The 25709-nt window shown below is 43.4% G+C and overlaps 1 protein-coding gene across 1 annotated transcript in view; it reads right to left on the bottom strand.

The window, feature by feature from the left end:
• Positions 1-25709, bottom strand: part of TMEM117 (transmembrane protein 117) — a 346737-nt gene that overhangs the window by 107399 nt on the left and 213629 nt on the right. Inside the window, exon 4 of the mRNA XM_065423784.1 lies at positions 7145-7242. Coding sequence (XP_065279856.1) covers positions 7145-7242 — 98 coding nt within the window. The remainder of the gene's footprint in view (positions 1-7144; positions 7243-25709) is intronic.

Genomic DNA, 25709 nt, shown 5'->3' with positions numbered 1-25709 from the left:
GTGGACAGGGCAGCGTGGAGAGCTGCCTGGCCTCGCCTCCACATAGGAGCCGGAGGGGGGGGACATGCTGCTGCTTCTGGGAGCTGCTTGAGGAAAGTGGCACCTGGAGCCTGCACCCCCTCACCCCCTCCAGCACCCCAACTCCCTGAGCCAGCCCATGAAAATGAGTGAGTGAGGGTGGGGAGAGCGAGCAACAGAGGGAGGGGGGATGGAGTGAGCAGGGGGTGGGGCCTTGGAGAATGGGTGGGGCCTCAGAGGAGGGTTAGGGGGTGGGGCAAGGGTGTTCGGTTTTGTGTGAGTAGAAAGTTGGCAACCCTAGGCATAAGTAATTTGTGTCAACCCCGTTCCAAATGATTTTGATATGTGAATGCGGTTCACTTCATGAATACGTGTACCCCAACATCCAAAAAAGCTGCTATTTTAAGGTTTATTCTTCTTTGGGGTTTAATTGTTTGTCACAAGCTATATATTGCTAAATCTTCTGACCTAAGTCAAGCACTCTACTTATTCTATCAGGCCTCATTAGGCCTCAGCCTCTTGCCAAGCCTACCTTAATAATACTCCTCACTTTACAGGCTTCTCTACTTGCATTTCAGTTGTATTAATATCATGTAAAAATAATAAAGTAACTTAGCAAGCAATATATGAATTATGCTTGCCTCATAATTTCCATAGGATCCGGTCCTGGGTCACTGGTCAACATCTCTTAGTGGCACCAGCGTAACCCTGCTGTCTTTACAAAATTTGCCCAGGAATTGTAATTTAGCAAACAATTCTGTTGATGATGCCGAAGAAGGAATCAAATTCAGCTCACCAGGATGAACAAGAGCCAAAAGAGGTAAGATATTTTTAGCTGGTTTAAATGGTATAGCACCACTGAAGTAAATGGAGTTACACTCATTAATACCAGCTAAGAACCTGGCCCAGTATGTCAACAGGGACCCTATTCTGCAACCCTAACATTGTGTTACACATACTGACACGAATAATCTCATTAATGTCAATTGAACAACTTTTGTGAGTTAGTGTTTCTCAGTACAAGTAAAATATGCAGAATCAGGCCCCAGAGTATATGAGTAAACATTTTTTTCCATTGGCCTTATGTATGTTTTGGAATTACTTCCTTCTGTTCAACTGGGAGTCATATAACGTTTCAAATGTTTATGCAGAACGCTTGCGTAAGTTGGGGAGCGTCTGTACCCCTTTCAGGAGCCAGATTTGTCTTGTGTACCCCCAAGTTACACCTCACATAAAAACTACTTGCTTACAAAATCAGACATAAAAATACAAAAGTGTCACAGAACACTATTACTGAAAATTTGCTTACTTTCTTATTTTTACTATATTGTTATAAAATCAGTCGATTGGAATATAAATATTGAAATTACATTTCAGTGCATAGTATATAGAGCAGTATAAACAAGTCATTGTCTGTATGAAATTTTAGTTTGTACTGACTTCGCTAGTGCTTTTTATGTAGCCTGTTGTAAAACTAGACAAATATCTAGATGAGTTGCAGTACCTTCTGCCTACCCCCAGGGGTACACGTACCCCTGACTGAAAACAACTGATTTAGAATGAAAAAAAGAGTTAATGAGTGAAGTAAATGGGGGGGGGGGGTGAATAATGTAGGGTTCCTTGCTTTGTATTGGTTTACACTTGTGTGATATGCAATCTAGAAATCTTAACTTTAATGAAAGGGTTGTTTTGTCTGGGACAGCATTTAATTTAGGCTGACAAACGTATGAAATCTACTTAGTTCTGTTAAATGCGGTGCACAATGAAAATAACTAATTTTAATAAGCTGTCTTTTGAAACAAATACAAGAACTGCTTTCAAATCTGTAAAAGCAACGTAATGCTCCAGTAATGCATTTATTATTGTGACTTCTGCAAAGCAAGAAGTATTGAAATACAGCTGATCAGGTCAAAGCCTCAATTAGGTGCATCACAGAAAAACCATTTAAAAAGCCCATGTTTAATTTCCATTCTGGAGACAGGGCTATCAATCTCAGATGGAAACTCCTACATTTACATAGTAAGAAATCCCACAATGAACCATGTTTAACATAGTCTTTTTTAAACATAAAATAGATAGTCTCCTGTAGTAACTGAGTAATTTTTGATCAATTCCTTTGAATAAGCCATACCATTTTTGACTCTTTTTGAACTATATTCCTAACTTGTTGAATCAAATAAAGATGACATCTAGTTTAAAAAAACAAAATGCTGAAATGTAAAGAAAATTAGATAGATATGACATGCAAAAAATATAAGGAAGTTAAATAGGTTCCAAAGTCAGGCACACAAATGTTAGGAAATGCCAGATTTACAATTGCCTGTGAGACCTTAATTTTTCCCCTTGTGTGTCCATTCTATGCACTGAATGAGACAAGGGACCTGTGAAAAAAACAGTATGTGATCATGTCACTATGGACTATATCATAGTGAATATGCATAAAGGATGCCCATGAAGGGGCACCTTGAAGGATTTGACCCTTATCAGCGATTTGCCTGTTCAAATATCCAGTTTGTTTGCACTATTTTTGTAATTGCACATGTACATTAGATATTGAATAGCACACCTATTTTGTGTTCAGTCCTAGGTTTCTGACATATTTAAAATGTTGCCATCTTTGTGATTTATCCCTTATTTTGAGTAACTAAACTATAGCACACTGAACTGACACTTATCCCAATTAAGCAGATGTGCCATTTAGAAGATACTAATTAAGCAGATTCTACTACATCTATATTTCTGTGGCATTTTCTACTTAGGATGTTCCTTTCGGACAGCTTACCAAAATGAACCCATTTATGTCACAAGTCGCTAAACAGAGCAAAGAAAGAAAGACTAATACTTTATATTACCACCCATAATTTTAGTTAGCCTTCCCTCTCCCTTTCTCCTCCTCATAAGAAAAAACACACGTCTACTGTTACTGTATGTCTGACACACACTATATAAATAATGTCTCTATTTAATATGGAGTCTTGCCTAAGGTGATTTTATTTCATTGCCGATAGCTATAAATAAAAGAGTTTATGTTGCCCTTTGTGCTTCTAAGTCCTCATTAAAAACACTCTTTATTTTAAACATATTCATGAAAAGAAACTTTTTACTTAATCCATTTCTATTTTCAACTTTTTGTGGCAATTTTAGTGTGACTGTTATGCGAAAGCAAATATGGCTTTATACAATTTTGGCCTGTAAAAAATTCAGAACATCTTTTGTAAGGACACTGATGGTTTTTTTTTTTTTATAGTGTTTGATTGCGCTCTATGTCTTGCAATGTTCTCTCTCGAAAATAAAATATCTTTACCACGGCAATTCTTACTTGTCCCCTAATTAGTCTCAGTATTTTCAATCTTTTTTCAAATGAAAGCCTCTTCATGACTAACTAGTCACTTCACCAGAAGCTCTCTATTTTATGAGACAGATTGACCAGAATTTAATACTGTATTCCAGATGAAGGCATACCATTAATTTATGTCATGACTTGATCTTTTCTATCCTGCTAGATATGTATTTTAGCATTGTGTTTGCCTTTTTGACCACTCCCACCTCTGAAACAGAGGTTTTCATTGTGCTGTCCACAATGATGCCAGGGTTTACTGTTTCCCCCTGAACATAGTTGATTTCAGGGTCAGTAATATATATATCTCATTATTGCTTCCAATATACATTACCTTGCATTTGTGAACAATCAATTTCATCTGCAATTCTGTTGCCCATTCGCCTAGCATTCTTACATCCCACATAGTCTGCTCTAGTCTTGACAAGCCTAAATGATTTTGTGTCATCTGCAATTTTTGCCACATTACTGTGCAATCCTTCCTCCAGGTCATGGTTAAATACTAATCCTAGTTCAGAATTTTGGGGCACCACATTTTTAGTTTGCAACATGGCAAAAAAAGACTATTTTATTCTTTCTGTTATCTATTTCTTAGCCAATTTCTAATCTGCTTTATCTCTCCCTCCATGACTTCTTAGTTTTCTTAATTGTCTCGTGTGAGGAACTTTGTCAAAGGCCTTTTGAAAAAAATCCAAATACATTAGATCCACCAGTTCTCCTTCATCTACTATTTTCCTGACATGCTCAAAAGAGTTCTTATAGATCAGAGAGGGATTATTTTCCTTTAGAAAAGCTATGCTGGTTTCTTTTATCATATGTTAATCTAAGGATTTTTTTATATATATTTTATTCTTAATTATCATTTCAATCAGATTACCTGGTACTGAACTGTCAGTGGTTGGTCATTGCCAGAATCATTCCATCACTTTAAAAACGAAACAAAACAGGTACAACATTTATTAACCCTCAGTCCTCCAGTATACTTGATTTTAATGAGAGCTGCATATTTTTCGCAAAAATAACAGGAGTACTTGTGGCACCTTAGAGACTAACAAATTTATTAGAGCATAAGCTTTCGTGGGCTACAACCCACTTCTTCGGATGCATATAGAGTGAACCATATATTGAGGAGATATATATACACACACATACAGAGAGCATGAACAGGTGGGAGTTGTCTTACCAACTCTGAGAGGCCAATTAAGTAAGAGAAAAAAAACTTTTGAAGTGATAATCAAGATGGTTCAGTACAGACAGTTTGATAAGAAGCAAGTGTGAAAATACTTACAAGGGGAGATAGATTCAATGTTTGTAATGGCTCAGCCATTCCCAATCCCTATTTAGCCCTGAGTTGATTGTGTCTAGTTTGCATATCAATTCCAGCTCAGCAGTCTCTCGTTGGAGTCTGTTTTTGAAGTTTTTCTGTTTTAAGATAGCCACCCGCAGGTCTGTCAAAGAATGGCCAGACAGGTTAAAGTGTTCTCCCACTGGTTTTTGAGTATTATGATTCCTGATGTCAGATTTGTGTCCATTAATTCTTTTGCGTAGAGACTGTCCGGTTTGGCCAATGTACATGGCAGAGGGGCATTGCTGGCACATGATGGCATATATCACATTGGTAGATGTGCAGGTGAACGAGCCACTGATGGTATAGCTGATGTGATTAGGCCCTATGATGGTGTCACTTGAATAGATATGTGGACAGAGTTGGCATCGGGCTTTGTTACAAGGATAGGTTCCTGGGTCAGTGTTTTTGTTCAGTGATGTGTGGTTGCTGGTGAGTATTTGCTTTAGGTTGGGGGGTTGTCTGTAAGCGAGGACAGGTCTGTCTCCCAAGATCTGTGAGAGTAAAGGATCATCTTTCAGGATAGGTTGTAGATCTCTGATGATGCGCTGGAGAGGTTTTAGTTGGGGGCTGAAGGTGACAGCTAGTGGTGTTCTGTTATTTTCTTTGTTGGCCCTGTCTTGTAGGAGTTGACTTCTGGGTACTCGTCTGGCTCTGTCAATCTGTTTTTTCACTTCAGCAGGTGGGTATTGTAGTTTTAAGAATGCTTGATAGAGATCTTGTAGGTGCTTGTCTCTATCTGAGGGATTGGAGCAAATGCGGTTATATCTTAGAGCTTGGCTGTAGACAATGGATCGTGTGGTGTGTCCTGGATGGAAGCTGGAGGCATGTAGGTAAGTGTAGCGGTCAGTAGGTTTCCGGTACAGGGTGGTATTTATGTGACCATCGCTTATTAGCACAGTAGTGTCCAGGAAATGGACCGCTTGTGTGGATTGATCTAGGCTGAGGTTGATGGTGGGATGGAAATTATTGAAATCATGGTGGAATTCCTCAAGGGCTTCTTTTCCATGGGTCCAGATGATGAAGATGTCATCAATGTAGCGCAAGTAGAATTAATTAATTAATTCTACGCAAAAGAATTAATGGACACAAATCTGACATCAGGAATCATAATACTCAAAAACCAGTGGGAGAACACTTTAACCTGTCTGGCCATTCTTTGACAGACCTGCGGGTGGCTATCTTAAAACAGAAAAACTTCAAAAACAGACTCCAACGAGAGACTGCTGAGCTGGAATTGATATGCAAACTAGACACAATCAACTCAGGGCTAAATAGGGATTGGGAATGGCTGAGCCATTACAAACATTGAATCTATCTCCCCTTGTAAGTATTTTCACACTTGCTTCTTATCAAACTGTCTGTACTGAACCATCTTGATTATCACTTCAAAAGTTTTTTTTCTCTTACTTAATTGGCCTCTCAGAGTTGGTAAGATAACTCCCACCTGTTCATGCTCTCTGTATGTGTGTGTATATATATCTCCTCAATATATGGTTCACTCTATATGCATCCGAAGAAGTGGGTTGTAGCCCACGAAAGCTTATGCTCTAATAAATTTGTTAGTCTCTAAGGTGCCACAAGTACTCCTGTTATTTTTGCGGATACAGACTAACACGGCTGCTACTCTGAAACCTGCATATTTTTGTTAGCTTGGCCCCTTCATTCTTAAGTTACTCCAGAACTCCTGGGTGTCTCCTCTTTTTGACACCCCCATTTCTTACGGTATCATGTCTTTATTACCTGGAAAAAAAGTAAGTATCCCAGTATCCTCTCTGGTGAGGACTGATGCAAAGAAATCATTTAGCTTCTCTACAACATAACCTCCTGAATTTCTCCCTTTATCCTTTGCTAGAATAACACTCACTGATATTCTCATAGGCTTCCTATATCTGAAGAATGTATTATCCTTTTTATGTCTTTGACAATATGCTATGGGCCCAATCTATTTTTGTGTTCACATTCAATTGTGAATGCAAAATGTTACCACATTTAACTGCAAGCACATGAGAGGGCATTTAGATGTCTAGTTAACTTATATACAGGGACAAACAGGTAATTAGACATCTTAATGTTATCATATGTGCAAGCAATTTTGATCCTACACTTTTGTGCCCACAACTGCCTGGACAAAAAATGGAAGCCAGGTTGAGGCAATTTTAAAATTTGGCTCATATGTCATATATTCTTATTAGAGGGTCTTCATGCATATGCAGCATTGATTTAAATTGCCATAAAGCTTTTTTATTCACATAAAAATTGTTTTAACAGGCTGACAAATATTGTATGATATTTTGTTAGAAAATATAGCTTAAATCCTTTACCAGTTTTATTCTTATCATTCAAAGTTCTTCACTGACATAGAGCATTAGAGGGTACTTTGGCAGAGGTTTGGATGTCTATTCAAGGCTCACTTCAATAATTGGATTTTACTGTTTTCCTACCAGAATAAAATGATCCTAATATTCCCTTTCTTCCAGAAAGCTCTGGCAGACTTCCCCCAGTCAGGGTAGGGCTTGTCCTGAAGCATCATATCAGTGACCTATGGAGGAGGAAGGAAATCATTTAGGTTTAAATCAGAGTCACAAAGTTTAAAAACACAAATTTTTAGATTACAAAAGGTTTTTCATTTCAGATCATTCTAATCAACATTTGTAACGAAAGCTAAACTGAAAATCTGAACAAAGATATTATCTGCAGTTCTCTTATTCAAAACCTACATGAACTCTGGTCTGCCTTCTAGAACTGGTTTGTACACCTTCCTGAGAGATGTGCTAATCTAAATGAGCAAGTTACTTATGAAGATCTAGGAAAAAATGGATGTAGGTTACTTTCTTCATAGCCATATGAAGAAGGCAAACAGTACAGTTCCAGTCCAGCTGGGGAGGTAAGTCCAAGTTCTATGAGCATAGTATCAGGAGAATTTTGGCTATGAAATCTGAATTGCAGTCCAGGGTGTTGAAGCCAGGGAAGCTTGTGCAGTAAGGGCCATATGCTACCCTCGACCTGCTCTCGATCCCAGATGCCAAAGAGAAATGTACACACAGAGTAAAGGCCATATATGACCCTAAAACCTGTGCTGTTCTCTTACATGATATTTAAAAATTGAAATGCTTATTCTAATTTTCAGTACTCATATTTAAACGGACCATCTGTCAAACTCTGCCCGGAGACCCATACACACGTACTACTTTTGGATGATTTACAAAAAGAATTAGAAATGGGCCTGAACTAACGCAATGGATTTGGATATCCATGATCTTTGGGCGTGTTAAAAATCCATATCCTTTTTTTCAGATTAACACTTATAAAATATTGAAAAATACAGTATAGTAATTTCATCCACCATGCTATTTAGAAAACCCAGTGGTGGGGAAAACATACACAAGTTTAAAAAAAAAAAATCAGGATACAGTACTTGCTGTGAAATGCAGTAAAACAAATGTTTATCTGCCACTAGCATCACTACACTGTTTAAACTATTAATTGCTTTAATAAATATAAAAGTAACTCCTAAAGAGATTTCAACAGAAAACCCCCTAGTTTTACTCACTTCCAAATAGAACCCAGTTTTAGGGAGAATTTTCTATTTGTATTTTCTTCCTGGTTTATTTTTGAAGCACGGAGTTGTTTTGGTTTGGGTTTTCTAATTTAATCAGCTAGCATGTGAATTAGTATTTTCATTCAAAAACATTTTATAGTGTTTATCAAAGGGAACACAAATCCTATGTTTAAATCAGGGATCGGCAACCTTTGGCATTCACCGCTTCCCGCAGCCCCCATTGGCCTGGAACGGCGAACCGCGGACAGTGGGAGTTGCGATCGGCCGAACCTGCAGACGCTGCAGGTGAACAAACCATCCCTGCCCACCAGCGGATTTCCCTGACGGGCCGCATGCCAAAGATTGCCGATGCCTGGTTTAAATCAAAGCCACATACGAATCAAATTCATCTCTCAACTTTAGGGTTCTCAGACCTCATGGGGTGAAGGTGTTCAACACATTGCAGAACTGGGTCCTAAATGATGATGAAAACTTTAAGCATATATGGTATATAAACAAATATGTACTCCAGGATTCTATCATTCTTAGCTTGAAGAATCGATTGTATCCTGAAATACTACCATTTCCAATGGTTTTCCTTTGGTAATTCCTTTCTCCAATCACCCATGTTATGATAGTTTTTATCTTAATAAGACCACCAAGGTTAACTAAATAAATATTTGGATACATATTTAATGCTTAAAAGGCCCCTCTAAAGATTTAATTAATTTCATTCAGCAATACTTTTCCAGTTCCAGGAAGATTCTGTACAGTAAAAAATATTTGCAAGGAAACAGATGATTACCGGGTGGGTTTTATTCAATTTTCAAAATGTTTTCTCCAGAGTACTTTCTGGGAAATACTTATTATATTTGCTAGAAGGAAGCAATCTGCAGCTGTGTGACCAGTTATTACAGCAGCGTGTTTTATAAGAATGGCATTCAAGTAAATGACATTTGCTGAGGAAAATGGCAAGATGAGGCAGGAAATGTTCATTCTGATATCAGACAGCTGGTCTTTTTCATCTCTTAGCTCCAGCATTTATTTTAAGTCTTATCATCAGATCAATGTCAGGTCACTTGCAGCTAAATTGGCAGAAGCAAAGACAGTCATTAAAGGGATGCATTCAATAAAGAAAAATCCAATTACCTTTTGCATTAGAGAAATCAAATTCATTTTCTGGTGGTGGTCAAGGACAGTCATTGTGGAAAATGGTGCATGGGAGGAAGGTACTTAGCTTTGTCACAATATAAATAATTTTGTTTGGATAGGATCGATATAATAGCAGCAAGTTGTTTTAACTTCCACCAGCATTGGCAGAAAACAAAAATTCAAACCTTTTGTTTTCTACAAGTTAAAGAATTTATTTCTCTCTTCACATCTCAAAATCCAATGCACTGCCTGGCAAACATTCATCTCTATTAGCTCAGACTATCTGGAAAAATGCTGTGTATACTGCGGAATAGATGTTCCATGATGTGCAATTCTTGCATTCTTCAATCATTCTATGTATGTATCTTGTATAATCAAGATAAAATGGGAAGAGCCACTTGAAAAATATCCATTAATAAATTAATTTTGTATCTATAACTATGAAAGAACTAGGAATGTGATACTGTATTAACATTGTTTGGTTATCCTGACTCAATTTAAAAATGTATGGCTTTTTATGCATAACTGTGTTCCTATGTTTCACTTAATGTTCCATTAGAAAAATGGGTATTGTCTATAAAGGCTTACAAACTACAATTACATGGTGTGCACAGTCAGATGCTTGTTCAGTGAAAAATAAAATTGGCATTTCTTGTATGCCTTATCAAACCACAAACTTCATTTTACAAGACACAAATATCAATGTGACTGCACATTATCTAGGAGGGTAATCCAGCAATAGTTTAGTGGCACATTTCTCTTTATCATTAGGTCAAATATGCAGAAATGCTTATGAGTCACAAATGTTAATTTAAGATTAAAAAAAACTGACGGCCCGCTGTGACACGGTACACTGCAACCATGTAAAAGCAGGAAATTTTGATTTTGAGTTGAACAGTTGTTATGGGAAATACCACTACCAGATAATACAATTACCAGTAGAAAACATGTATAAAATGGGTATAATGATACTTACCCATCTTTGTAAAGTGCTTTGAGATGCTCATATGAAAAGTGTTATAGGAAAGCTAATTATTTATTTATTCTTATTATTGCATCAATTTTTCATAAAACTACCTTCGCCACTGGTCAAACCACTTCTTTCTTATTACATCACCTACAGCAGACAGAGAAAATTATTGTGCAATTCTGCTTCTTAGAAGATATCTTGCAGGATTCTCACTCCTGGCTTAGTGTGAGATTGGCAGAACTTCCCTAGTTCTTAAGGTTTTTTGACCTTTGAAGGCTATGATAGCAAGGCAGTATTGCAAACCGTGCCCCCTGCTGAGTATAAATGCTGCTTTCTGAATATTCCAGTCTGTCCCTTTGACTGAGTGGAAGGTGAAGCTCCCAGGAGGAAAAATCTCAATTCAAAATGATCAAGAACAAAACATGTGCCTCAGAGAAAAAATGAAAAACCAAGGTGTGAACACAACTCAAAAGCTAACCTCCCAACTCTGAGGGGACAGAGCAGGGGCAGAGAGAATCCTACAAGATGCTATCAGAGAAACAGCATAACAAATAACTGCAAACAGGAACCTTTCCAAATCTGTGCTATGAGCTCAGCTCACATTGTAAAGTCCAAATTCATTCTTCTTCTGATGTTTGACTTTATTAACAAAGAAAGCAACAATAAAATACCATAAGATTAGCTTGCTCCTTCTATCAGCTTTAGCTGCTCTTAGAGGTCTTCCCTCAGTGCTGCTCAGACCACACCCTCCCAATAAAGTCACTTCAAAGGTACAGTAATGAGATCCCTACCTCAGTGAGTCACCAGACCCACTTAATCCTTTCACAGTAAAATCATCTGCTAACAGGTGTTTCAGACAAACACTGACAGCCTGTTACAAACAGGCTAGCTGCAAATAAAACTCTAAACAAGGACAACATGGGGACACTTTTGACCATTCCTTCAAAAATCTTTAAACCCCTTCCTGGGTAGGAACTAAAGCAGACGTTCCCACATTGTAGTCGTTGGAGCAATTGCTGGTCGCCTGTGGAGAGTGGTTTGTTAAATAGTGCTGGCTCATCATCTTTGTTTCCAGCTGCTAAACTGCATTTTAAAATAATTAAAATCTATTAAATGCTTTCATAACAGCCCCTTTTCCATGCAAAGAATTGCAGTAGGTGTAAATTGGAAGGAAAATGGACTATGAGACAATCTCTCTTATTGGGAAGTGAACTACCCTATGAAAATGTTTGGAAATGCCTGAACTAGCGAACAATGAGCTCACTGGAGTTTCCTTCAGTATTTCATTCGTAGTAGTCATCACCTGGTCATCAAATTGGGTGAGGCACACACCTCAAGAATTAAACAGTAAAGAGAGGATGGAATAATTGGAAGCCATGGTCCATCAGAACACTCTAGAATTAAAAGCATATGATGGACTCTGAGATCTTTCCTATCTCTAATTAAGCACCGTTCTAACAGACAACACCACAGCAACATTTCATGTCAACAAACAAGGAGTGCCCATTCCCAACTACTTTGTCTGAAAGCTCTGACTCTGCGGTAACAATGCTTGGGACACTGAGTGTATCCAATGGCTCTGTACCTGAAAGGACAGATAACATATTAATGAACACATTAAATCACAGACTATAAGGTCAGCATGAGTGATCTCTGACGCAGTATGTAGTGGACTTACTGCTCAGAAAGAGGGTTCAATCAATACACCTCTTCATAACTAACAGCCATGAAAAATGCCCTCTATTCTCCTTCAGAGCAAGGACGGACAAAGATTTTTGTTAAAGATCCATTCCTATTAGATTGGAGCAGCAGATTTCTATGTTTTCCTTCTAATCCCATGGAAATCAGGGAGCTAGAACATTCTCCACCTTGGGACTCTGAGGGTTTCCTTTTGTCCTAAAGGCACTTTTCCCTTTATTTGGCTTATGTACTAATATGCCCCCCAAAATGTAGTATCTGAGCACCTCACAATCTTTAATGTAACACCCCTCTACGGAAGGCAAGTGGTATAATCCCCACTTTACAGATAGGAAACTGAGGCACAAAGAGGCTAAGTGACTTGCTCAAAGTCACACAGGACATCTCTGGTTGAAAAGAGAATTGAACCCAGGTCTTCTATAGACCAGGGCTACACAATACGTATGGGACTATCCATCCTTTTTTCCTCCCAGGAACCTATTCAGGCTTGCCAAGAAAAAGCCAATTTCCGCTTGGTTTAAGCAGACTAGGCTTATCATTTCTTTGAGTCGCTTGTTACTCATTTCTAGGCTTTTTTGGCTTTTTAAGTAGCTTGTTGCTTGTTTTGGCTTTCCTTTTGGGCTTTTCTGGGAGGTATGGCTACTGCTTTTTTTTTAATTGCTCGCCAGAGAGTGTGATTGGCTCCTGGTTGCACAATCCCTCTCCCAACACCAAAAGAAAGGGGATGGGAAGAAATCAGGATCTGGAGACTAACAGCCCCAGGGCCAATGCTCCAGGTCAGCCCGATTGACATGGCAATAGCAGGCCAAGGAGGGAACCAGGAGCCCGGGCGGGGGGCGGCCCAGCCTGCCCACGCTCCATCTATGTGAGCTGGAGGGAGCCAGCTCACTCACTCACCTTGGGATGGGTTCCTTTCCCTGTGAGTGTCATTGTGAGATTGCTGCATGTGCTTGCTTCTTGCGTGCCCTTCCAGTGCCTACTCTCTCTCCACGGGCTACCTCCTGCCTGCACTACTAGTTACAGGGGATTTGGTTGGTTGGTTTAGTATGGGGGGGTTGTGGTTTGGGAGGGGAGGCTGATAACAGTAGGTTGGCAGGCTGCAGCAGCAGCAGCCTGAGATTTGCCTGCCCTTGCTGGCTGCTGGTTCTGCAATGCTTGTGCACTAGCAAGGAGAGGTGTATCAGGGGAGCTGCGAGGGGCAGGGGGGAGGCAAGCTGTGGGGGTGTGTGGGGGAGGGGACAAGGGGTGGCAAAGCTGGGTGGGGGGGCTGCAGCACAGCTTGGACCATGGGGCTGTGGGGGAGAGTGGAGTGGCACCATGCCACCGTTGTTGGTCAGTGACTCTTGGGGCATTTCAGATGCCGTGGTGCACCACCGGGGGGTATCTTTTGGGGGTCTGGTGATATTATGTCTATTCCAGCGGTCGGCCGGTGGCACTGTGGATGCAGACCGGTGCTGATCGAAATGGGATTGGCTTGTTTGGGGCAGCTTGGGCTTGTTTTGAAAGGCACTGCAGCTTTATTATCTTGTGAGACTTGGCAACCATCCAGGTGTGTATTTATAGTGTGCCAATCATTATAGCACCTAGGAACCAAATACAAGAACTAGTCCCTGGAGGAAGGTTCCTACAGCATAAACTCAGAGTTCAGAGCCATATCCTTTATTGTCCTCCTTTACTGGCCAATTAACACGTCTCCACTCTTTGGGGGGAGAAGGGGCAAACGGGGGGGGGGGGGGGGAAGAGGGGAATCATGCATGAATAGGGATTGTATTTATGGCTTATTACAACAATCTATTTAACAGCCCCCACACCCACACACACCTCCACTCAGGTTTTCTTTATTTTCTCCTTTCCCCTCTATGATTGGAGAGGTGTTAACTGGCCACTTGACCTTGAATGGTTTATTGAAATATGTGCTAACTACTTATGCTAAACTATCTGTTCTACCTTGTATTTAGCTGTGCCACTCTGAGTACATTTCCCAAACGTGAGGAAGAGCTCTGTGTAAACTCTGAAGCTTCTCTCTCTCACCAACAGAAGTTGGTCCAATAAAAGTTATTACCTCACCTGCCTTGCCTCTCTAATATCATGGGACCAGTTACCACAACACTGTATACAAGAGCTTAACAGAAATTTAGATAATGTGCTGTGAATATTCTGCAAATAACTAGCTTCTAGTTACAAAGAGTAACCAGCAAATGGAAGCTGTCAACAAAAAATAAACTGCAGCTACTTATGCAATACATTTTGCAACCTTTCCCAAGCCTCTCTTCAGCATTGCCTTTATCGCACAAGAGGGAATTAGACAACTAAATGAATTTCTGTTCAGATCACAAGCCTTTGCCAAATATCCTTTAAATTACATATGTGCAACATTAATATTGTTTTTAATTACCCATGTGTATAGAAACTACAACCACAGTCAAAAACAAAAGCCTTAACAGTTTAGAAATTCCTATATTAAGCAATATCTTATTACACTTCCGAAGAAATACTGCCCTTGGAGCAAAGGCAAACCCTCCATATAAATCAGTCAATCCCACTTTTTAAAAGCTACTCTAATGTCTGACTTCTGGGAACAAAGGTGCTGCATGGAAACCAAGCTTCCGCTGGTACTGTTCTTCATTCTTACTGAATATACCCAATAATCTTGAGACTATTCCACTGTCACATGTACCCCAGTTGGTAAACTGACTCAGAACACTGGCATGTGAAAATGACAAACCACTTTCAATGTAAGACTCTATTTAAAAATAGTCCAGGCAAACAATTAAGGCCTGTAAAACTGGCACCAAAGAAAGACAATGATTTGAGGCTCAAACTACAGATAGGGACCCTTGTGAGACAGCAAGAAACAGCAGCTCCTCTAAGACTCCACCTGGAAGATTGCGCTTAGTTACCAGCATCCTTAAGAAAAAGACACACAAATTGGAGGAATTCATCCTTTCTGTTACTTTTCTCTGGGCTTGTCTACACTACAAAATTAGGTCGGATTTATAGAAGCCGGTTTTATAGAAACCGGTTTTATGCAGCCGACTGTGTGTGTCCCCACATAAAATGCTCTAAGTGCATGAAGTCGGCGGACCGCGTCCACAGTACCGAGGCTAGCGTCAACTTCCGGCGCATTGCACTATGGGTACCTATGGGTACCTATCCCACAGTTCCCGGAGTCTCCGGCGCCCATTGGAATTATGGGTTGAGATCGCAATGCCCGAATGATGCAAAGCAGTGCCGCGGGGGGTTCTGGGTACATTGCGTCAGGCCCCTCCCCCGCCGTCACAGCAACGGCAGACAATAGATTCGCGCCTTTTTACCTGGGTTACCTGTGCAGACAACATACCACGCCAAGCATGGAGCCCGCTCAGCTCAGCTCACCGTCACCATATGTCTTCCGGGTGCCGGCAAACGTGGGACTGCATTGCTAAACAGCAGCAGCAGCTTACTGCCTTTTGGCGGTAGACGGTGCAGCATGAGTGGTAGCCTTCATCGGCGCTCGGGATGCTGGTAGCTGTGGGGCTGGCAGCCGTAGGGCTGCATTGCACCAGCCCCTTGCCTTTTGGCAGTAGATGGTTTATTACGACTGGTAACCGTCCTCGTCGGACCTAATTTACAGGTTGCCTGAAATGCTCGTATATTATTGTAGCCTGAGCACCTTTACCAATCCTTCTGGCTACTGTACAGCATATATTGCTACACAGCAGCAACCCCTTGCCTTTAACCGTCCTCGTTGGACGATGATGGCTTCCAGTCGTAGTATACTATTTTCTGCCAAGTATTGTCTGCTAAGCACCCAGAAAAGGCCGAGGGCGATCTGGGTGCTGGCAGACATATGGCTGGCTCACGTAGGGTTACATTGCTACCAAGCACCCAGAAAATGCCGAGGGCTATCAGTCATGCTGCACTGTCGTCTTAAGATGTAAAAAATAGATTTGTTCTGTATTCATTTCCTTCCCCCCTCCCTCCGTCAAATCAACGGCCCGCTAAACCCAGGCTTAGGAGTTCAATCTCGGGGGGGGGGGCATTCTGTGTGACAGTTGTTTGTATTTCTCCCTGATGCACAGCCACCTTTCTTGATTTTAATTCCCTGTACCTGTACGCCATGTCGTCAGTCGCCCGCCCCTCCCTCCCTCCCTCCCTCCCTTCTTCCCCTGGTCTTTAGATACTAGTTTCGCGCCTTTTTTCAGACCAGATGCCATAGCTATCACTGGGATCATGGATCCCGCTCAGATCACCGCGGCAATTATGAGCACTATGAACACCACGCGCATTGTCCTGGAGTATATGCAGAGCCTGGACATGCCAAAGCAAAACCAGGAGGACCAGCTGAGGAGGAGGAGGCGATTGCAGCGCGGCGACGATAGTGATGAGGAAATTGACATGGACCTCTCACAAGGCACAGGCCCCAGCAATGTGGAAATCATGGTGTTACTGGGGCAGGTTCATGCCATGGAATGCCGATTCTGGGCCCGGGAAACAAGCACAGACTGGTGGGACCGCATCGTGTTGCAGGTCTGGGACGATTCCCAGTGGCTGCGAAACTTTCGCATGCGTAAGGGCACTTTCATGGAACTTTGTGACTTGCTTTCCCCTGCCCTGAAGCGCCAGAATACCAGGATGAGAGCAGCCCTCACAGTTGAGAAGCGAGTGGCGATAGCCCTGTGGAAGCTTGCAACGCCAGACAGCTACCGGTCAGTCAGGAATCAATTTGGAGTGGGCAAATCTACTGTGGGGGCTGCTGTGATCCAAGTTGCCAGGGCAATGAGAGACCTGGTGATATCAAGGGTAGTGACTCTGGGAAACGTGCAGGACATAGTGGATGGCTTTGCTGCAATGGGATTCCCAAACTGTGGTGGGGCGATAGACGGAACCCATATCCCTATCTTGGCACCGGCGCACCAAGCCACCGAGTACATAAACCGCAAGGGGTACTTTTCAATGCTGCTGCAAGCCCTGGTGGATCACAAGGGACGTTTCACCGACATCAACGTGGGCTGGCCGGGAAGGGTACATGATGCTCGCGTCTTCAGGCACTCTCTTCTGTTTCGAAAGCTGGAGGAAGGGACTTTCTTCCCGGACCAGAAAATAACCATTGGGGATGTTGAAATGCCTATCGTGATCCTTGGGGACCCAGCCTACCCCTTAATGCCATGGCTCATGAAGCCATACACAGGCAGCCTGGACAGGAGTCAGGACCTGTTCAACTACAGGCTGAGCAAGTGCCGAATGGTGGTGGAATGTGCATCTGGGCGTTTAAAAGCGCGCTGGCGCAGCTTACTGACTCGCTGTGACCTCAGCGAAAAGAATATCCCCATTGTTATTGCTGCTTGCTGTGCGCTCCACAATATCTGTGAGAGTAAGGGGGAGACATTTATGGCGGGGTTGGAGGTAGAGGCAAATCGCCTGGCCGCTGATTACGCGCAGCCAGACACCAGGTCGGTTAGAGCAGCACAGCAGGGCGCGGTGCGCATCAGAGAGGCTTTGAAAACTAGTTTTGTGACTGGCCAGGATACGGTGTGAAACTTCTGTTTGTTTCTCCTTGATGAAATCGCAGCCCCCCCACGCACCCGGTTAACTCTACTACCCTGTAAACCAAGCACCCCAACCTCCCCTACCCTCCCCTCTTCAAGCACCACTTGCAGAGGCAATAAAGTCATTGTTACTTCACATTCATGCATTCTTTATTAATTGAGCACACAACTAGGGGGATAATTGCAAAGGTAGCCCGGGATGGGTGGGGGAGGAGGGAAGCAGCACACAACTAGGGGGATAATTGCAAAGGTAGCCCGGGATGGGTGGGGGAGGAGGGAAGGAAAAGGACACACTGCACTTTAAAACTTTAAAACTTTAAAACTTATTGCTGTGGAAATCATCTAGGGTGGAGTGATTGGGTGGCCGGAGGCCCCCCCACCGTGTTCTTGGGCGTCTGGGTGAGGAGGCAATGGGACTTGGGGAGGAGGGCTGGTGGTTACAGAGGGGCTGTAGCGGCGGTCTCTGCTCCTGCTGTTGGTTACAGAGGGGCTGTAGCAGCGGTCTCTGCTCCTGCTGTTGGTTACAGAGGGGCTGTAGCAGCGGTCTCTGCTCCTGCTGCCTTTCCTGCAGCTCAACCATACGCAGGAGCATATCACTTTGATGCTCCAGCAGCCGGAGCATCGACTCTTGCTTTCTGAGTACAAGCTGACGCCACTTCTCCTCTTCAGCCCGCGTTTCAGCCCGCCACCTCTCCTCTTGCTCATATTGGGCTTTTTTAAAATCAGTGATTGACTGCCTCCACGCATTCTGCTGTGCTCTGTCAGCGTGGGAGGCAGTCTGTAGTTCAGTGAACATTTCGTCACGCGTCCTTCGCTTCCTTCTTCGAATATTCACTAGCCTCTGTGAAGGTGAAACATTTGCAGCTGGTGGAGGAGAAGGGAGAGTTGTTTAAAAAAGATACATTTTTGAGAACAATGGGTACACTCTTTCACGTTAGATTTTGCTGTTCACATCACACAGCACATGTGCTTTCGTTACAAGGTCGCATTTTTCCTCTTATATTGAGGGCCTGCCGGTTTGGTGTGAGAGATCACTCACGCAGTGCCAGGCCACAGATTTCAGCTTGCAGGCAGCCATGGTAAGACACAGTCTTTTGGCTTTTTTAACCTTGTTAACAAGTGGGGATGGTTTAAAACAGTACTGCTCTCATTAACCATACCAAGCACCCGTTGGGTTGGCCATTTAAAATGGGTTTGCAATGTAAAAGGAGGGGCTGCGGTTTCAGGTTTAACATGCAGCACAAACCCAACTAACTCCCCTCCCCCACACACCCAATTCTCTGGGATGGTCACTTCACCCCTCCCCCGCACCGCGTGGTTAACGGCGGGGAATATTTCTGTTCAGCAGAGCAGGAAGGGGCACCTCTGAATGTCCCCTTAATAAAATCGCCCCATTTCAACCAGGTGACCGTGAATGATATCACTCTCCTGAGGATAACAAAGAGCGATAAGGAATGGATGTTGTCTGCATGCTAGCAAACACCGGGACCATACGCTGCCATGCTTTGTTATGCAATGATTCCAGACTACGTGCTACTGGCCTGGCGTGGTAAAGTGTCCTACCATGGCAGACGGGATAAGGCAGCCCTCCCCAGAAACCTTTTGCAAAGACTTTGGGAGTACATGAAGGAGAGCTTTCTGGAGATGTCCCTGGAGGATTTCCGCTCCATCCCCATACACGTTAACAGACTTTTCCAGTAGCTGTACTGGCCGCGATTGCCAGGGCAAATTAATCATTAATCATTAAACACGCTTGTTTTTAAACCATGTGTAATATTTACAAAGGTACACTCACCAGAGGTCCCCTGTGTGCCCACAGGGTCTTGGGTGAGTTCGGGGGTTACTGGTTCCAGGTCCAGGGTGACAAACATATCCTGGCTGTTGGGGAAACTGGTTTCTCTGCTTCCTTGCTGCTGTGAGCTATCTATGATGTTCTCTCCATCCTCATCTTCCTCGTCCGCCGAACGCGCTTCCCTGTCTCCAGCGAGGGACTGATAGCACACGCTTGGGCTACTGGTGGCTGCACCCCCTAGAATGGCATGCAGCTCCTCGTAGTAGCGGCATGTTTGCGGCTCAGCCCCGGACCTTCCGTTTGCGTCTCTGGCTTTGTGGTAGGCTTGCCTTAGCTCCTTAATTTTCACGCGGCACTGCTGTGCGTCCCTGCTATGGCCTCTGTCCTTCATGGCCTTGGAGATCTTTTCTAATGTTTTGCCATTTCTTTTACTGTTTCGGAGTTCGGCCAGCACTGCTTCATCTCCCCAGATGGCGATCAGATCCCGTACCTCCCGTTCGGTCCAGGCTGGAGCTCTTTTGCGATCCTGGGACTGGGACTGGGACTCCATCACGGTTACCTGTGCTGATGAGCTCTGCATGGTCACCTGTGCTCTCCACGCTGAGCAAACAGGAAATGAAATTCAAACGTTCGCGGGGCTTTTCCTGTCTACCTGGCCAGTGCATCTGAGATGAGAGTGCTGTCCAGAGCGGTCACAATGAAGCACTGTGGGATAGCTCCCGGAGGCCACTAATGTCGAATTCCGTCCTCACTAACCCAATTCCGACCCCCCTAAGGCCGATTTTATCGCTAATCCCCTCGTCGAGGTGGTGTAAAGAAACTGGTTTAAAGGGCCCTTTAAGTCGAAAGAAAGGGCTTCGTCGTGTAAACGTGTCCAGGCTTAAGTCGACTTAACGCAGCTAAAGTCGACCTAAACTCGTAGTGTAGACCAGGCCTCTGATTAGGGAGCTGAGGGGATTAATTGTTAAGCAAAGAGTGATTCCTCCATTAATGTCAATTTTTACCAATGATTACCACACTACAGTGCCTAAATATTGGATGCATTTCCTGTTCTAAACATAGCAATAATTGCCAACCCAGAAAATATCATAAGACTTCCTTAAAAATCATGATTTTTTACAAAACAATTTTTTGAGGTTTTGTTTTATTTGCAGTCTCTCTTTTGAGCCTTTAAGGTTCAGGTTTTCTCTGCAACCATGAAGTCCAGAAAATTATTTTTTCTTTTAAATGGAAGCTCAGATTTTCACATATACACGTGATATCAGGACCTGGGGCTTCAAGAAAAATACCTAAAACTCATAATAAAACCACAAGAGTCGGTGCTTTAGTGTAGACACTAGCTATGCTGATGAGGGGTTCTCCCACTAGCATAGGTAATCCACCTCCCTTTGAGCCAGTAGCTAGGTAGATGGAAAATTCTTCCCCTGACTGACGTAGTTAAACCAACCTAATTTTCTAATGTAGACCAGGCCTTACTCTTATATGTGTAGAGGAAATGTTGCAGGACTCAGGGGATTGTGATTTGATAAACAAATTTTAAATGTTAATAAAAAAATGTAAATGTTTCAGAACTAGCAAGTTAGCACATTGCTAGCCCATGTAACCGTATGGCATATGACAGTTACTCTTATCCGCCCTGTCCTCTTCCTTCGGATTCTTTTGTGTGGGTGTGTGGGTGGGTGTCTGCACGCGTGCCCCCTTTCTTAAATTTTATTGTAAGCTCTTCAAGGAAGGCAGCACGTATGCATGTGTTTGGTAACACCTAGCACACAGCATCTCCAATCATGCGTACCACCGCAATACCAATAATAGTAATATATTAAAAAAACTTTGTCATGAAGTATCTAATGTTGCTGCACAAACAACACACCTGACATTAACCTTACAAAAATCAAGGAAATGAAAAGTTAAGCCACTTATTGGTCTGAATCCTGTGTTCTTCCAGCCGTAGGACTACAGTTTACCATTACAACTACCGTACACCACAAACCACACACTGCCATAGGCAGTGACTTCCCCTCGGCCCAGTGGGTGCTCGACCCCTGGCCCCACCCCTGGCCCCACCCCTGCACCACCTCTTCCCGCCCCTGCACTGCCCTCGCCCCACCCCCATTCCACTCCTTCCCCAATGTCTCTGCCCCACCCCGCCTTTTCTCACCCCAGCCCCGCCCCCTTACTGCCCCCATTCCACCCCTTCCCCCAAGTCCCTGCCCCTGCCCTGCCTCTTCTCTGCCTCCTCCCCTGAGTGTGCCACATCCCTGCTCCTCCCCCTCCCTCACGGAAAGTCCTAAGCACCACCAAACAGCTGTTAGGCGGCGGGGGGAGGGGGAAGCGCTGGGAGGGTGGAGGAGGAGCGGGAACGTGGCGTACTCGGGATGGAGAGAAGTAGGCGAGGAGCGGGGAGCTTGGCTGCTTGTGGGTGCAGAGCACCCATTAATTTTTCCCCATGTGTGCTCCAGGCCCGGAGCACCCACGGAGTCGGTGCCTATGCACACTGCACTCTTAGGTGCCACCCCTCAGCTCACCCTGCTCCAAACATCGCTTTACCAAAGTATCCCCTGCCAATACTATTAGTTGTGGATGTTTGCTCTACTAGTTCAGAAAAGAATGTTAAGGAATGGTGGTACCAGGGCCACAAAAAATTAAAAGAGAATAAAAATTACCCTGGTGTGAAATTTCACATTGAGAGGCCACCTGCTTTTAGAGACAACAAAGGAATGTATTCCTTATTTCAAGCCCAGTTTAGAAAACAATCCTAACTATGTAGATGCTACTAAGCTTCCAAAATAAGACTATTTTCATGTTACACTTTAACTTGAAATTGGAAAATTTCTACATAAATCCCCAAATCAGTGACTTCTCAGGGTTCCCCCCATGCTTCACACTGTCCATTGCCAGTTTGCAAACATTCATCCCATAGGGAATGGGGATAGTTGATACTCATTGATGACATTTGGAAAAGAGCAAGCAACACTAGCTCACTGCTACACAGCTACTGGTCATTTGTTTGACATGTTCTTCTTCTATTGTCCATACACAAAGTCATATCAACTCAACTAATGGTCGCTCATTAAAATGCATCTTTGCCTTATGTAGATTCATAGAATATGCTGTAATGCCAACCAACATGTGCTTTCAGAAAACAAACAAAAGAGAATATCCCAGCATGAAGAGGGACCACCTTCCCACAAACAGAAAATGTGCCTCTCAAGACTTCAGATGCCACAATTTTTAAAATGCTGCACTACCAACATGGTGAAATGTCGATTTTTATCAGATTCTGTTTTGAACAATAATTTTCAACATTATGACTTCTCCAGTGTGGACAATTCCCAGGCCTAGGCCATCCTGTGTGCACAGCTGATATGGTACAATCTTTGCTCTACAGCTGGTCTTGTTTGTCATCTCAGCTTACTTGATTAAGCATTTTAATCAGTGTTTTGCATAGGATTGTGCACCTTCTGTTGAAAATCATGTCTGGCTGGTATTTAGTTGAAAACTTGTTGACGCCAACATTTTATCCAGGCATTCCCTTTTTCTCATTTCATCATTTTTAAGGGTTTAGGATCAATATTTTAAACGCTGCCTTTCCTTATATATAAAACAATAACAAAATATTCCCCAATCATTTTAAAATCCTGTACTAATGATGTTGCTAAGCAGCTTCCGATGCTGCTGGTAAGCTGTTTACATTTAATATAATACCTTGGAGAATAGCAAGACTTGACTGCCTTCCTTTGCCTGTCTTAAGTTTTGACCTTCTTGCCTCTCACACATATAAAAAATTATTTTTTTTAGTGCTGAATTCACTTATTCTCATCTGACTCAAATTTGCTAACCCCTCCTTCTGCCCCCAACCAGATCTGCTGTTCTATTTATATAGATTAAGCAAACACCATATTTTCCCCAATGTTTTCATGAAATTTAGCTTAAATGATACTTATAGTAAATACAAGTATGTTTAAATAACCTACAGCGTGTGGTTAAAAAACAGTTTTTCCGTTCACACTGTCACATGCTACTCGTATGATGTTATCATAACTCTTATGCTATAACTTCTTGGAAATTCCATTTTTCAAAAAAACCCAAACGATTGCTAACCTTTTGTAACTGTTCTTCAAACTATGTTGCACATGTCCATTGCACTGCTGGTGTGCATGCACCCCATGAACAGTTGCTGGAAATTTTCCCCTCAGTGGTACCCGTTGGCATAGGTGCCGACTTCTGCTGGTGCTGGTGGGTGCTTGACCCGCCTTTGCCCCCGGCCCCACCCTGACTCTACCTTTGCCCCGCCCCTCCCGCCCCCATTCCAATCCCTTCCCCAAAGTCCCAGCCCCGACCCCACCTCTTCCCCACCTCCTCCCCCGAGCGCACCATGTTCCTGCTCCTCCCCACTCCCTCCCGGAGCTTGTTACACTGCGGAACAGCTGTTTTGCGGCAGCAAGCGCTGGGAGGTAGGTGGAGAAGCGGGGACACGGCGCGCTCAGGGGAGGAGGCGGAGATGAGATGGGGTGGGGGGCCAGGGAGGGGAGCTGGTGGGTGCAGAGCACCCACTAATTTTTCCAGCCCCGGAGCACCCACAGAGTCGGCGCCTATGCCCGTTGGGGCAGCTTGAGAACCCTCTGCTGCTTTGCGTCGCTGATGTCGGTACAAAGGGCCCAGCAGACCCCAAGCTCCCTCAGTTCCTTCTTTCTGGAAACGCCAATGTAGAAGGGTCAGAGGGTGGATCGTGCAATGGACACATCTCAAGGAACAACATTCACAAAATATTAGTAACCGTTTTTAATTCTTCAAGTGATTGCACCTGTTCATACCACTCTTGGTGACGCCCAGGCAATAATATAGGCAGAAGGATTGGAGTGCACGTACACACAGACAGTAGCATAGTTCAAGCAAATCATCATCATCTCTGGAGTACTGGGTGATAGCATAATGGGAAGATAACGTGTGCACCGATGACCAGGTTGCTGCTTAAGGATCTGCGCTAGGAATTCTGTTGAGGATGCTTGCAATCTTGTGGAGTGAGCAATCAGCTTGTCTGGTGGTGAAATGCCTGCCGCACCATAACAAGCATGGATAAGGGAAGTTATCCAAGATGAAATTCTCTGTGAGGAAATTGTAGGAACTTTCATTCTGTCTGTTATAGCCACAAACGGTTGGATGTCCGGCTAAATGATTTGGTCCTGTCTAAGTAGAACACAAGTGCTCATCTAGCACCCAATATCTGTAGCCATTGCTCATCCCTATTTGCATGTGGTTTGGGGTAAAAAACAGGTAAGTAAATTGATTGATATAAAAATTTGAAACTACTTTAGAGAGAAAATTCAGATAAGGGCATAAGTCCACCTTATCTTTATAGAAGACTGTGTATGGTAGTTTGGATGCAATGGCACGCAGTTCAGAGACCCTTCTGGCCAGAGATGACCTATGCCAGGTTCAGGTGGAGCAGCTGACCATGGTCTTGCGAGATCAGATCTCGGTGCGATGGGAGTGAGATTGGAGTTTCAACTGGGAGGTCCAATAGAATGGAGAACCAGTATTGACAGGGTCATGCTGGGGCTATTCATATAACCTGGGTATAGTCCCGCTTGATCTTTGGTAGCGCTCTGCATAGGAGGAGTGGGATTGTGGGAAAAACTTTTCTGTCCAGGATAGCAGGGAGGTATCTGTGATTGAGCCTGGATTGTGGTCTTGTTGGGGGAAGAATTGGTGACATTTTCTGTTGGACTTGTTTGCAAATAGGTCTATCTGGGGAGTCCCCTTCTGCTGGAAAATGCACCTGGCTACATCTGGATGAAGTGACCAACCATGGTGACTTGAAAATGACCGGCTTAGGTGGTCTGCTAACTCATTCTGCTCCCCTGAAGGTAAGAGTCCTTGAGGTTGATTGAATGAGCTATGCAAAATTCCCACAGGTGAATTGCTTCCTGATAAAGGAGGGATGAGCAAGTTCCTCCCTGCAACCAGTAGCTCCTATGCATGGCATGGCCTGGCAGCCGAGTCAGCCCCATCCAGAGCAGCCTGCAGCCAGGCCCTTGCTACAGCTTTCTCCTCCTCCACTAGGGAGGACAACTCCTGCCTAGCAACTTCTGGGAGCATGTCTTTAAATTTTAGTGTGGAGTCCCAAAGGTTAAAGTCATACCTGCACAAAAGTGCATGCTGGTTTCTAATCCTGAGCTGCAACCCCTCCGTAGAATAAACTTTCCTATCAAACAGGTCTAACCTCTTTGAGTCTTTTGATTTTGGGGTTGCGCCCGGATGCCTCTGCCTGTCCCTCTCATTGGCAGCAGATACTACCAGTGACCCCGGGGGGAGATGGAATGGATGG

Source organism: Emys orbicularis, chromosome 1, assembly GCF_028017835.1.
Source record: "Emys orbicularis isolate rEmyOrb1 chromosome 1, rEmyOrb1.hap1, whole genome shotgun sequence".
NCBI classification, from domain to species: Eukaryota; Metazoa; Chordata; order Testudines; family Emydidae; genus Emys; species Emys orbicularis.
The sequence above is the reverse complement of the archived record's forward strand: the minus strand, read 5'-3'. Positions and strand labels throughout refer to the sequence as shown.